At 40.9% G+C, this 16,063-nt stretch overlaps 1 protein-coding gene across 1 annotated transcript; it reads right to left on the reverse strand.

Annotated features, from left to right (window-relative positions):
* Nucleotides 1-11,569: 11,569 nt before the first annotated feature.
* On the reverse strand, nucleotides 11,570-14,614 carry LOC135649470 (uncharacterized). The gene has a single exon (XM_065167847.1). It carries the CDS (start codon nucleotides 14,050-14,052, stop codon nucleotides 11,902-11,904), a length of 2,151 nt encoding a protein of 716 aa, XP_065023919.1. The 5' UTR covers nucleotides 14,053-14,614; the 3' UTR covers nucleotides 11,570-11,901.
* Nucleotides 14,615-16,063: the final 1,449 nt, after the last annotated feature.

Raw genomic sequence — 16,063 nt, forward strand, 5'->3', positions numbered from 1 at the left:
TTGGGTCTGTCAAGGGCCCAATTGCCCCTAGATTAAGTTAATGGGATTACCTCCCATTCCTAACTTAATCTACATGCTAACTACGACAATTCTTAAGACATTTACTATGGCTTGCTCTGGTGCGTCAATTGCTTCTTCCGGTAAGCTTCCGGCGAACATCCGACGAACCTCCGGCGATGCTCCGACGGACTTCTGGCAAACTCCTGGACTTGTGACGATCCACTTGGCGAGTTCCAACGAGCTTCTTCGGCAAGCTCCGACCTTTCTCGGCGAGCTCCGCGAACTTCCAACGAACCTTCCAGCGAGCTTCCGAAAAACCCTTCGGCAAGCTCCCTACTCATTCTCGGCTAGTTCCGACAGCATTCCTGATGAACCTTCGGACTTCTATCGAACTCTCGAACTTGCAACAAATCCTTCGCGCTTGACTTCGACACTTTGTTTCACTTTATGTTTTCGTCGTTATCGTAGTTAATCTTGCACACACAAGCCAAAACTATGCTCTGATCTAGACAATTATTACAACGTGAATTGATATTCTATTGCCCGGCACGTCATTGGTTGGCGCTTCGTCTGATTCTTCAGCGCATCGTCCTTTTTTGCGGCTTATTGCCCAATTGGCGATTGACCTCCGCAACCCCGATATCCTTGGTGCAATTCCGCTCTCCTTGGCCTGGTGCCCGACGTCCGAAGCCTTCTGCCGTCTAATATCCTGACGTGATCTCCTCCGGTGCAACGTCAATTCCTCCTACATCAACTGTCTAATCCTGATCGAGTAGACCTGCATCACTCAAAATGTAGTTAAACATCTAAATACAATCAATTAGTTTTATCATCAAAATCTGAGATTCAACAAGGATAACCCATCCATTTGAAGAGAGGACCTCATAGTCAAGCAGATCTCAGTTCCTCTACCTGATCTCACTACTCCTAGGCTAAATCGATCCCAATAAACCACCTCCCTTGTGGACCTTCTACGCTGATTTGCCACGTCAGCACTATTGAATCTCATATTTTGATGATAAAATCAATTGATGTGTTTGTGATCTAATGAGCGTTTTAAGTAACACAAGGCTAACGTCGATCAGAAAAGGCAAATTAATTAAACCAAGAGGAATCGGATATTGGGCTGGAGCAAACATGTCAAAAGATTAGATGTCGAGCCCGAGGATCGATCGACGTGTCAGTAGAAGGCTTCGGTCCATGAATTCGGGCACAAGCCAAGACGATCAGATATTGTGCCAAGAAGATCAGATATTGCGAGAAGACAACATGCTAATTGAGCAATACGTCGAAAGAGAGGACGATGCACTAAAGGATCGGACGAAGCGCCAAAAGAACCAATGACATACCGAACAATAAAGGATTCGCTTGTAATCGATGTTGAATCTCGGATTTTGATGATGAAGTCAATTGTCATTTGTTGTCTAATGAATGTGTTGAGATAAGTGCACAGGATTGACTACGATGAAAGTAAGACATGCAGCAGGAGTTGCGCCGGAGTCATGACAATGATCACGTTGGGAGTTCGAGAGCTCAACGGAAGTTCGGACAGTCGTCGGAGGTTCTGCGAGAACAAATCCAAGAAGTCCAGAAGCTTGCCAAAGGAGCTCATCGGAACTTGCCAAGTGGATCGTCGCAAGTCCAGGAGTTTGCCGGAAGTCCGCAGGAGTATCACCGAGGGTTCGTCGGATGATCGACGGAAGTTCGCCGGAAACTCGCCGGAAGAAGCGATTGACGCACCTGAGCAAGCTGCAGAATTTGTCTTAGGAAATAATCGTAGTTAGCACATTGATTAAGTTAGAAATGGGAGGTGATCCCATTAGCTTAATCTTGGGGCAATTGGGCCCCTGAAGAACTCAAATTGGGTCGAATGGATCAACCCATTCGGACCCAAGTTGCTGTGGGAGGTGCAACCGCCCAGGCAGGGAGGTAGCACCGCCCAAGCTATGTCTCCCAGCGAGACTGGGAGGTGCAACCGCCCCAGCCAAGAGGTGGCACCGCCCTGGGCTCAATCTCCGAGCGAGACTGGGCGGTGCAACCTCTTCTGTCAAGAGGTAGCACCGCCAGAGCTCAAGTTTCGAGCTCTGCCAGGCGGTGCAACCTCTCCAGTCAAGCGGTGCAACCGCCTGAGCTCGGTCTTCGAGCTCTGGCAGAGAGGTGCAACCGCCCCTGACAGAGGTGGCACCGCCCAGAGGCTCAGTCTTCGAGCTCTGCCAGGCGGTGCAACCGCCCCAGTCAGGAGGTGCAACCGCCTGATCCCGGAATTCAGGGAATTGACAGATTTGAGCTCCAAATTTGAACAGGGTTGGGGCCTATAAATACCCCACCCATTCAGCACTGAAAGCACAGAACACACACTCGAAATCTTGCTGTCTTTCTGTATTTCTTAGAGCTCAAAACTGCTAGTTCTCCTCTTTCTATTCTTCAAGTTTGAGTTGTAAAGAGAGGAGAGAAAAACTTCTGTAAGGGTTGTCTCCTAAGCCCGTCAAAAGGAGTGAATCTGTAAGAGGGTGGTTGGCCTTCGCCTATTGAAGGAAGGCCTCTAGTTGACGTCGGTGACCTCGTCGGTGGAGGAAGCCAAAAGTGGAGTAGGTCAAGATTGACCGAACCACTCTAAATCTCGGTTTGCATTTCCTTTGAGTATTTTACCTTCACTGCAAACTTCTCAATAGCTTACTGCCTTCTGCAATTTTACGAACGAGTTTCAAGGTTTAGACGAAAATCTGCATTTAGACGTAAAACTGCGTTTAGACGTAAATCGGCTTTCCTCGTACAATCATCATATTTCAGTTTACGTTTACGTTTTGATTTCAATCATAACTGTTTACTGCATTCTGCGATCTTACGAATAAGTTTCCAAGTTCAGAATTTTCCGAATCTGCGTTTAGATGTAAATCGGCTTTTCTCGTACGATCATCACATTTCAGTTTACGTTTACGTTTTGATTTCAATCATAACTGCTTACTGCCTTCTGCGATCTTACGAACAAGTTTCTAAGTTCAGAACTTTCTAAATCTGCACTTAGACGTAAATCGTTTTTTATCAAACGAACGCAGCTTTCGTTTTAATCGCTGAAAAATTTCCGCTGCACTAATTCACCCCCCCTCTCGTAGTGCTCTCGATCCTAACAATCGATTATGCCTAGATCGATTTAGTTTATAGTATAATTAAGTTAGTTTATAATATAATTAGACTAACTCAATTAGGGGCTAACTGGACCCATGTTTGGGTTGTGTTGGGCCAAGTGAAAGGCCCAAACAGTGACCCAACAAGTGGAACCATCGTGGCATAGCCTCCAAGATTATGTTAGGTGGTGGTATCGCCAGTCTGGGCAGTAGTACCGCCCAGACACAGTCTCCGAGAGGCTATCAGGCAGTGGTACCTCTAGACTGGGTGGTGGTACCGTCCAATATTATGGTGTCAGGCGATGGTACCGCCTAGTGTCTGTTAGTATCAGACTAGCACTAGCGGTGGTACCACCTAATACTGGCGATGGTATCACCCAATATTGGCGATGGCACCGCTAGTACCCCGAAGACCCGAGATGAGACATTTTTAGACTCTAAGTTTGAATCAACTTGAGGCCTATAAATATCCCTCTCATCCCTAGTTAACATATACAAGTACAGAGAACTTAAAAGTGAGAAAACGCTATAGAAAGTACTTGAGAGATGCCCTCCTCTAGCTTAAACTTAGAATTATATTTAGAGAGGAGTGTGTGCTTGTAAAAGGTTATCTCCTAAACCTATGAAAAGGAGAAGAGGGATGTAAAAGGGTTGTTGATCTTTGACTGTTGAAAGAAGATTATTAGTGGATACCGGTGGCCTCGACGGAAGAGGAATCGGTGGAGTAGATGTAGGTCACGACGATCGAACCACTATAAAAATCTGGTTTGCATTTCTTTTGAGCAATTTACTTTAACTGCAAACTACCTTACTTGCTATACTCTTCCGTACGCTTTCAATTTAAGCATCTTTACGAAATAGATTTAATCAAAATAAATATTTTTTAAAATCGATGTTTTTACCGCTGCACTAATTCACCCTCTCCTCTTAATATTGATTGTTTCCTCACAAGCACTCCCACGTCAGCACGAAAGAGAACACAATGATAAACCTACACCTTCGATAATGAACCAACCATTTTGATTCACCAAACGATGAGGTCGATGATCTATCACTATACATGATCCAATTCGTTTTATTGGTCCAAAGAGTGTTACAACTCAAAATGTATTAATAGTGTTTAGTTTTAATATAGAGTTGCTAATGTTTAGGAGGCTAGTTGGGAGGTGCATTTTATATAAAATCTTTATAGGACATTATTTACGTTTTCCTCGTTCTCCTCCGTATTCTTTATTAATAGATTTTAGGATGATAAAGTTAAATATATTTTATGTATTAATTAAATTAATATTTATTTTTTAGATAAATATTATTTGGCAGATGCTGGATATCCTAATTCAACAAGTTATCTCGGGCCATACAAGGAAGTGAGATATCATTTGCCCAAATTATAAGGAGACCGTGGACCTAGCAGTTATGTTCAATTATGTTCATTCCTCACTACGTTAAGAAATTGAGCGAGCCATCAGAGCATTGAAAGAGAAGCAGAAAATATTGAAGAACATGTTAAGCTATCCATACGAAAAGAAATTGCAATTTGTGGTTACGATAATGGCCTTACATAACTATACAAGAAGAAATGTTATAATTAATGATACTCGTTTCTCTCAAGTAGATTTAGATCCTAATTATGGTGTTGTAATTAATGATTATAATAACAAATGAGGGTGGTACAAACTCTAATAGCTATGCATCTTATGACATGGCTAATTTGCATGATCAAATAATCGCCAACATAAGGAGCAATGTAATGACATGATTTATTGAGAATCCAACATGATTTATGTTTTAGATGAAATTCTATTTATTTGATTATATTTTTATTTATTCTATATCTAGGCCATACAAATTTTTTTTATAAGATTACATACATTCATTTTTTATTTTATATATTTACTTATTAATTTAAATAAAAATATATATTTACTTTTGAATAAATATTAAAAATATTAGAAGGATAAATTTATCACATAATATTCAAAGGATCTTTGAAATATACTTTATCAAACTATACTTACATTAATTCACGTCTAAAATATAATTCTTATTTATTATTCATTAAATATTTAAATCATCCCATAATTATATATTCACCCAAAAACAATTTATCAAAATATATATTAAAATATAAATATATTCTTAAATGCATCCGAAGACAAAGTTCACAAGGAAAGGTGAAGAATCCAAAAATCTTGGCCCAACCCAAATAAGTCAAGCAAAACCCACATTTTGGGTCAGCCTTCCACCGGAAACAAAGTGATGAAGTCAAAGGACTGCCGACAGAGAGGTATGATGAGCCCATGGCTGTGCACAAAGATCATTATTTGATGGAGGTTGCCATAGCAGCAGCAGCAGCAGATATTTAAGGAAATGATGACCACTGCAACAGATATGTGCTTTCTTTAATGATAACTATGAGAGACACAGCCAAGGAAAAGCTGACATTAGGTATCATTAATCTAACTCGCGAGGATGAGTGGGAGATATCTGTGGAGCATCAAAAGCAGGTAAAGTGCGGTGTATCTTTAGTAGGGCTCCATGGATCGTAGACGTATGAAATGGTTATACGTAGTCACTGAGGTCATTGCCTTGTCCAATAGCGAGGCAGGTATTGAAGCGGGGAAATTTCGATGAGTAGAAAGGGATTATCTTTCGAACGTTACAAGACATGAAAGGGGCGGGGAAACGTAATTTTAGTATGCTGCTGCATGCATGGAATCCGCCATCACCGTCGTCGTATGATCGTTTCCCCGTCAGCATCATCATCAACTCTGGGTCATGAGTGCTCGCTGTCTCACCAGATCCCAACTGCTCCCTGCAACACAAAGAAAGAAAACAACAAAAAAGAAGATCAAAGGTAAAAAGGAACACGAAAGGAAAAGAGAAGGAAAAGAAAAGGCTTCCGCTTTCTCTCTTTCTTTATACGTTTCCCCCTTGTGTCATCCTGCAGCTCCATGTCACCCCCGCCATCATTAACTCATCAGGATTCCCACCTTGAGGCCCGGGCCCCACAGTCGAGACAGTGAGGTCTTCTCTCTCGGCTCCGGTAGAGCTCGGAGTATGATGGTGGGGACGGCGGTCGCGAAGAAAGGCCGGTCTCGGCATGGTCGTGGAGATAATTCTACTATCACTTTTGGTGGACTTCACGTAAAGGAGCTCTCTCGTCTCCCACCTCAACCATTAACCAACCGGTATTCTTTCATTCTAACTGGAGGCTGAGACCTTTACGAAGCACTGTCTCCCTCGCAACAATTGAAAGTATTATCTTGAGTCCAAGAGGATAAAGTGTAAAGATGTGGTGATGATGCACTGTTTTATGATGCCTCTTCATGCTTATGGTGTTGATTGGGACATCCAAAGGAGGAGTAGAGGCTTGAGATATGGGAGGTCGAATGAATAATGAAGCTGCCATTTGTAGGGTTCGAAGAGTTAAAAGAGACAATATAGCTTCGGTCAGAGAAGGGAGAATTGTTATTGTCCTTATTCTTAGGACATTGCAACATAGACAAGAAGACTTTGAACCATCGAAGTGGATTTTTGATCCTTGTCATATGAAAATAAATCCAAATAGACGACCAAGACCCCTTTCTTCATATATAAGATATTAGGCCCACTTCATATCAAACTCAGCCTTCTCTCTCAAGCAAGTCCATTAAGAGGTGAGTGACCCTTATTATTTTATTTAATGCATTGTATGATAATCTTATAATAATATCAATAGTACTCTTTTAGTAATATGTAATCAACGAGCATTGATTCCCAGATGAAAAATATTATTCCTGCACTACCATTCTTTATCGATACATGTTTATATGTGTCTTGTGTTGGAGAAAGATTCCATCAGTAAACGTTGTCTCACATAAGATACATCATTTTGGTCCGAACTTGTCGTTCCAAAATATAGTGCTACCATCGTATAAAATACACCATAAAGTGATCTGACCACAGGACATGGATATTGGAATTGGATTATATTGAATGGAGTGCATTGGGTTTAACTCTCTAAGCTTCGAGACAGTCATGATTCCAATAAATTTATTCCGTATTAGATATTGGAAGGACAGTAAATAATGTGACCTAATTTAATTTTAATTTAAAGATAGTCATTAATATTGGTACTATTTTAATTTAAATAAAATGAAAATAACTATTATTTAAAGGATAAATTTTTAATATATATATACATATTCAGGTATTCCATATATTATTTACAATTTAATAGCCTAAATTTTTAGATTACCATTGGTGTTTTGAATGATATTCTTGCCCACGTTGACTAGGATTCATCTAATTCAACTTTCAACAAGATGATGTTTTATTCTCCTCGGCAATTACATTATTTGAATATGGAGTTGGATAAAGATGGTAAGCTTTTTTATGTTGAAGAGAATTGAGTTAACATATATATGAAATACTACGATGATAAAATGGAAAAGAAGGAGAAAAAAAAAGATAATTATTTGAGATAATTATACGTATTTGTAAGAAAAATAAGGACGAGACTTGCTGAAATTAAAGTCATTTAAAGAGTATAAAAAAGATCAGTAAAAGGTTAAATACTGTATAGGATATTGATGTATTTTGAAGAGCCAATTTGAAAGGACCAAATCTTTGGTTCTTGCTTGCCTTGTCGACATGGGATGCGAACCACTCTTATGCTTCGTCAAGGAAGGTTAGACAGAAAGGCTATGCTTAACGTCGAGCAAAACAAGAAGGAATCATTCATCAGACAAAAAGTTGCACAAAGATGACGCGAAAGAGAGGTCCTTTCTCAGCTTTTTCCGCGGACTGCAACGAGCTGCTGCCACTGTGGTAGGCCTCGAGGAAGACGACGAGGTGCCTCGACAAAAGGATCCCGTGCTAGCTGCGTTTCCTCATTGTTCGCTGAATGATACCGTTGGCGGGGAAAAGCACAGCAATTGCCATCTCTCGGTGAGCTTGTCATCACTTGTTGTTGAATGATTAGAAGCTTAATGCATGATTGATATTGATATCACTGTGCAGCGGAAGCTTCAGGCTGTCTTGCAGCTGATACACCCAAAGTCAATGGAGCTCTTTTCATGGAGACAATCATTGGTGATAGAAGAAGCCCTTTTCCTTTTTCCTTTCTTTATCAGAACATGCTCCTGCTTTTGTCGTTTGCCAAACAGTGCCCATATGAACGAAGGTGATCCATCTTCGTATGACTGCTTGACATCTTTGATATCCATTAATTCTTGCTCAATATATGTAAATATGAATTTACTAACTGTATTGTGAATTCAATTATTGACTTTTTATTTTTCATGTGTGTCTCAAGTCAACATTATGGTAGAGATCACAAGTGGAAGAGATTTTAGATTGAAGATTAGTGGAAAACTAGTGCAATTCATAGAAGAAAAACCATATCTATCACTTTTTTCTTATTTTGTTGGTCAAAATTATTGTCATTTTCGAACAAAAGGGGTGTCGATATGATTATCTTAAACAAATAATGAACTGATGAAAATTAAACGTAAGCTTGTCATTTTTGGTGCAAATTCAGTGTAAAGAAAAAAAATATTTTTTATTTATAAAATTAGTTTCAAAATAGATATTGCATTATTTTTTCAGATATTTATAGATAAATCAAAACTAGAGGATTTTTTTAAAAACTCAGGTGTTTTTATTCGAGTTATAGTAAGTGGAAAACAAATAATTACATTAATTTGAAAGCCACCATATTATTTTGTGAAAATAGTGTAACTATTTCAAATTCACTGTATTTTTGCTTTTTATTTACTTTAAATTTTCTAGTATAATTTTGGCAAAAAATTGTTAACCTATTTATTATGCCCAAATATAATATCAATTTCATCCATCACTCGTACAATTCGTACATCATATGTATATCTAAGGATTTTTTTTTTAGTGAATCTTTTATGTATTAGAACATGAAAGTAGTTGAAGAATCACAGGTTAAATAAAGTATCAATGTATAATATATTTAAAATTAATATTGGTGCGAAAGTTACGTAAATTAATTTTGATAATGGTATAAGTGTACGCTAATATCATCAATTATTATCACAAGCTTTTACTGAATTTGTCCACTTATTTACTAATGTCATAGCTACATTTTTGTCATCCTCATAATCCATGATAACCTTTTGTTATTGGGTAAACCCATGAATTGTTTCGAGACGAGAAAGATTAAGAGATTGGAGACCAGATTCGAGGAGAAAAGTTATGGCGTCCGGATTAAAAGAGAGAAAATAATAAGGGAGAAAAAAAATTTGAGACGAGGAAGGATATGATGGCAATGATACCGAGGGAGAATTTATCCATTTATTTACTAATTTCATAAAAAATAAATAAATTTGAAGTAGACAGAGGGTTTGGAAGGAGTCTAAGTGAGAAAAGTAGAGAGATAAAATGACGAAGATAGTGAAGAAAAAGTAGCTGATAAGGAAAAGATGGATAGATTTTCTTTTTCTTTTTTTTTTTTAGAAAGAAAAAAAAAGGAAAAGTTGTGATTAATTTTAAAGATTAAAAAAAGGCTCTTCTTAAATTTAAGGCCTCTTTATACAAATTCAAGTAAACTAAAATATGTATAGTAAAATTCATAATTATAAATCAGACACTAAGTAAATCATCATATCTACAATCCAATCAATTTAGAGAGAATCAATAGATTCATCCTTCTCAAATACAGCTTACATTTAGTAATTAAAATATTATCTACCATAGTTATCGGAATCTAACAAAATAATAATAATAATAATAATAATAATAATAATAATAATAATAAACTTGGGGTAATTTTAGACCCATGGGTCAACTAGTTGGACCACATTTTTTTATTAAAAAATATTTTAAATTTTAAAAATAAAATTAGTTTAATTAATTGAATGACTTTTAACATAAATGAAGAAAACAAAGATAAAAGAAATAATATCAACGAACATTATCAAAATATAGTTTTCTTAAAGATTAAATAACACATGATAATATTTAATAAGTAATTATATTAGTCTAATAAAATAAATGTACAACAACAACATGAAAAATATTATTCATCCAAAATAGCTATCTATCATCACTCAAACTCTATCAATAACATATAACAATAATGGATGTCAAACGAAGAATAATCAGATAAAAAATAACGAATCGAATAAAGATCTCACGAACGATAGAGGAGATGAGAGGACGAAGATAAAACTATCGAATGAAAAAAAAATCGAGAATAAATAATAAAAATTTAATTTATTTTAATTTTTAAATAAAATTAATTTAGTAAGTGAATTGAGCCGGTCAACGATCAAATTCTTAATTTTTTTTTTTTTTTGGGTTCAACAACCCAGTTTTTATAATGCTTCCTCCTACCACATATAAATCCACAATTGATGGGTGATGCTAGGCGTTGGATCCATGCATGAAATGGCCATATTACAGATTGATTAATTACATGGTTAAGCATCAAAATAATGCCAAACCACATAGATTTTTACTCTTTTAGGCTACACTGTACTTGCAAACAAGAGCTGATTCCAGAGAATAGTTCAGCAACAAAGACAGGAATAAAGCCATACAAGGGGTGGATGGACATGGTTTTGAGGCAACTTCAGCACTACAGCTAACTACATCATGTGCTATAATTCACCTTGTAATATTCTCAAATTGGACATGGAAAACAGCAATGAGCTCAGTGGGAGATCAATGATTTGATTCTTTGTGTTAGAGAGAAGTCAGTCATGTGATGTTAGAAGAGATTCCAATAGGGGGGGGGGGGGGGGGGGGGGGGGGGGAGTGTGGGGAAGAAAAGCAAACCAAATCTGTGATGTCACACAGAATTGGATGCATCTGGTTTGGGAGATCAGTGTCATGCTTGTTGTCAATTAGAAATTTAATGAGAAACATGTATGAGGTGCAACAATATGTGATCTGATTGCTAAGTTTTGTAAGCTCCAATTGACATAGACATCAGCTTCAGATAACTCATTTAAAATTGTTTGAGAAGGTAGACTGTCAATGCCACTCCAACATTTGATGGTAGACATGCTATCGAATACTAGTTTCTTTTTTTCTTCAATTGCACAACATGATCATTTGACACCACTGATTGCATTCCCATCACAGTAGGAGTAGAATAAAGTCTCACTCTTGATTAATAGATCATCATGATGAACAAAGGGAATCCAGAAGATTGAAACAGATAACTAAATTAACTTTCACAACAGGTAGCAACAATTCTTACTACTATTATAATTTGAACATAGCACTACTGGAGGCTCTATTAAATGATAGAATTGGAGTATAGACAACATCACAGAAAATACTTGTGGACAACAGGCTTAGGAATGATCACATTCCCCATGAATTTATTTCTTTGTACCTAACTAAAGAACATTATATGACATGAATGACATGAATCATAGAATTGCTACATTGAACTATGAAATTCCAACTTCAAAAAGTAACACAAAATGAATCATGTGCCAAAATATAATCAGTACCAAAACTTTACTTCATTCTCCCTCTTTCTATTTATAAACATCTCTGTCTAACAAACACAAGAGACTTTTCCTTCTGCAAACTCATCAGCTTGGAAGATTATACTCCCCTGAATAAATATTTAATAGATCTTTGTGCCCTTACTCCACCCCAAGCAAACTAATGAGCAAGTGTTAGAAGAACAGGTAAGGGCTAGAGAATTCAAGCAAAGAATCAACATTCCTACAATCCTAATCTACACTCAGCAACATAAACAAAAAAAAACAAAAAAAGAGAGAAAAATTATTCCAGAAGAGAGATGTTACGCTGCGGAGGTATCCTCGTTTTCAGCCATGTTAAAGAGTTCTGCATCCTTCTCCTCGTCGCTCAAGAAATCCCTCCTTCCAATCTTTGAGTGCACGGTGAGAAAAGCCATCTTCTGTGCAGCTCTTGATTGTGCATGCGTACACATCCACCGGATCAATGTTGAGTTGTGCTTGAGTTCACCGGAAGTGGCGTGAAGGAAAATGAGCCTCACAGCCACTTTCTGAAGGCATTTGAATTCAGTCAAACATGTCTCCCACACCAGCCTGCGACTCTGTGGGTTGGCATTCCTCATCTTCCCGGTCGATGGGTCATGCTGTTTTACCTGCACGGCCTGCGCGTAAAGCGGATCCAATCCCTCCGACCTCCATTTCATCAGCTCCATCAGCGCGACATGGGCTTCTTCCGGCGACACCAATCGCATGATTAGCTTGTCCACATCCTTGTCCTGCTCCGGCGACAAGCACTTGAAAGGTGGGAGGTACTTCCCGCTGGTGTCCTTGATCAAGAAAAGCGGATCCAGCACGAATGCTGCCGACCATGCCGGGTGGTAGTTCTTCTTGAACCTTTGGTCGATCACGTTGTCGACGAGCCCACCGTCGATGCCATACTTGGTCCTCCAGTCTCCGAGCTTCGACCGCAGCTCATCCCACAGCGGCAGGCATTGCCCAATCAATGGCCTCTCCATCTCTATTTCTCGAGCCATGGCCTTAACCAAGCTAACCAACGAATGAACTGCCTCCAGCTCAGTCCAAAATCCACCATCTTGAATCAGCTCCGCCATTTCTCTCGCAGATGGCTCCTCGAGACAGACAACCTTGTAGTCCTCGTCGAGGACAGCCATCTGGATCGGACGAGCAAACTCCGTGACATCCTCCACCACAGCGAGGCCGGTGCTGCAATGGCTCCTCAGAAGGCGGGAGTGCCCATGTTCCTCGAGCTGGTACTTGAGAAAGATGCTTCTAACTTGAGACTGATTGTTCACGAAGTTGGCCAGCTTCAAGCAATTAGCGGAGACCTTCGCGAAGAGGGGGAGTTGATGGGCGAAGTCCTTGATCAAGCTGTTGAAGGCCTGGAGTTGGCAGGAGAGATTCACCATTCTTTGGTTACGGCTCTCAAGGTTCAGAAGGGCCTTCTTGTTGAAGCGGTCGGCGATGATGCCGGCGCACCGGTCGACGAGACCACCGCACAGCCTGGCGACGACATCCCACAGGACCTCCTCGGCATAGTCGGAAGGGGCTCCTCCGGTGGTCAGCAACGACCGATGGAACAATGTCGACCCGTTGGGGAGGTTCGCCACGAAGCTCACCAGCGTATGCTCCGAAGACGTGGCTGACGACTTCCAGCCATCGGAAGCGAGCTGGAAGAAGGCAGCGTCGCGGATTCTGTCCTCGGAGTCCGACAGGACCTCGAGATATCGAGCTTCGAGGTGGGATAAGACCAGTTGGCAAGGTGAAATAGAAGAAAGGCCGACCTGGTTGAGAAAAGATTGGAACTTTGGGTGGTCGAGCGCGGAGGGGGAGACGGCGCCGCCGTATTCGAGGAGCCAGTCGGCGAGCAGGGTGAGGGCGGCGTCAGCCTGGGGTTTAGGGAGGGCGGCGGCCGGGGAGGCCAAGGGGCTCTTCAGCTTCTTCACGCTGTCCTCCAGCCTCGCCAGCGCGACGAGGTCCTCCTTGCCGCCGGAAAGAACGAGGGGCGGCCTGGGTGGCGTCGGTGCAGGGATGGAGCGCCTCCGCGAGGGCGGATAATGAGGGCGGAGGCGGGGGGAGGGCGGGGGGAGCGAGGAGATGGGAACGGGGTCGACAGCGGCGGAGGCCGCGGCAAGGGAGGGGGTGGGGGTGGCGGAAGAGGGGGAAGAGAAGTTGGGGCAGGCGCCGCGCTTGAGGTGCTCGGAGGCGGTGCGGGAGGGGTTGGACGCGGAGAAGAGCGCAGCGCAGAGTGAACACCGGAGCTTCGCCACCGCGGGGTTCCCCGACCCCGCGTCCGCCACCATGACAGGCTCCAGGTGGGCCCAGTACCACGCACCCTTCCCCTTCATCGCCTTGCATCTTACCGCCAAGAGCCGCTCGAACCGCTTCCGTGCCGCCCTGACGGTGACGTCCTCGCCCGCCCCTCCACCGCCGACGGACTCCTGCGCCCCCGCCTCCATCCAAGCCTCCCTCTCTTTCACTCTTCCACTCCTACCTCTCTATATATAATATCACCAACGCAAACCGCCAAGGCGTATCAATCAAGTCCGCTGGAGGAGAAGGCCGCCCCGTAAGCAGGAGGTGCAATCAGTGCCGCCCATGCGTTGAACCGGCGACCCGATGCAGCCACCCAGTATTCACTACGTTCCTGCGTACGGCGACGGGGTTTTGGGTGTCCGGGTCATATCGAGACCTCCATTTATCTTCTCTGCGCAAAGGGGGGATGTATTCCAGTCACCAAACCATGTCAACTCCAGCAACACAAACAATGCAAGAAAACTCGGGAGAACAGACTCAACGACCTGGATAGAAGGTTAGGAAAAGGCGAAGGATGCAGAAGAAGGTGAGAGAGGCGGAGGAGGAGGACGAGATGAAAAGGTGAGAGCTTGGAATTTAAGGCCATGTGCCAGTCATTTTCGACTGTAGTTGTGAGGAAGCTTTGACTAGTCTCGCAAAAGGGATGCCTCTGCAAACATAGGGGTGTGCTGAACTGTGTTTACTAGTGGTAGCAGGTAAAGTGAGCAGCCTTGCTCGGGTACTGCATGCATCAGATGCACTAAAGCAGACGTACACGCTGCTCGTAAGCTGCAGCTAAATCTCCAGCAGCAAGATTTGGGGAGGATACCCTCTGGATTTATATACATCGCTGGACTTTTGGCACTTGCAGCTGGGAAAGGTGGCAAGCTTCGTCCCCAATTCAATCTTCTGATTCATGCCCAGCCTTGAGGCTTGAGGCTTGAGGCTTGAGGCTTGAGCTCAACACTGTTCACATGTTTGATGAACAGCAGCAACTCGGCTTTACTTCTCCCTGTCTTCCATGGTTACTCCACCAAACCATGGGCCAATCTCCCAAAGTATTACTGTACTTACAATATTAGCATATCCATGAAGAACTGCCTACTTGTGATCCTCATATTCTTCTCATAAGAAGATTTGATACTAATATTCAAATTTATTATGGTGATCCCTCACAACTTGTGTGTTTTGACACTAAATATACATATGGATATGCATAAATAATTTCTGAATTATGGTATTAGTACAAGGAATTGGCAAAATGAAAAGCAAAATTGTGATGAGTTCACTAAACATTATGATGTACCAATTCAACACAAGCATAGGCAGAAAAGAAAGGAAAGCAACAGTGGTCAGACAAGGAATGTGATTACTTAAAGCTAAATTCTAGAAAACAAATGATTAGATATGAGAGTGCCACAGTGAGGTTATAAACAATTGCTGGAAAAAGGCAAATGGTAAAACTAAGTCCCCAAAGAAAGGCCACCTTACTTTTCTGCATCAAATCCTCTTTTGGGGGTGTACATGATACGAACATGATGGTCGGGTGATAACCTAAACAATTATATGTGCATGAGCTAACAAAAAAAGTAAGCTGAAATCGAAGTCATGATGCCATGAACACATGTTGTGAGTACAAAACGTAAAGAGACAAGTGTTGTTGGTACCTCTTGGAGGGAGGAATTTTTTGACACTCCATACGTACATATATAATATGGCTTTGCTATTACATGTGTCCAGAGGCAAATAATTTATATATCATCAACACATAAGAAATAATTTATAGCATGCATGTCTTATGATTACAGTCCTTAAGTCTGTCCGAAACAGTAGTAATCATCATTATAAGAAACTATAGAAAAATAATAAAAAAAAGAAATATCAACACGTAAATCGAAGAAGTAGAAGGAAACACTCCAACATGGTACAAGAAAAAAGGTAGAAAATATAAGAAAAAGCCTGTGCAAGTAATGTCGTTCGTGTACAAATTCGATAACTAAATACCCTATTCACATACCATATGCATTTCACATAATTTTCTTTTTGACTAAATGATCAAACATAACATAAAAAAGCATATTTGGGTAAAAGCATCCCAACTTGCATCATGTGCAACTTCAAATTATGTCACTACAAAAGACGTCTCCCTCCATTGGCTTCCATCAAAGAGGGTGT

This window comes from Musa acuminata, chromosome BXJ3-9, assembly GCF_036884655.1.
Source record: "Musa acuminata AAA Group cultivar baxijiao chromosome BXJ3-9, Cavendish_Baxijiao_AAA, whole genome shotgun sequence".
Taxonomy (NCBI): Eukaryota; Viridiplantae; Streptophyta; class Magnoliopsida; order Zingiberales; family Musaceae; genus Musa; species Musa acuminata.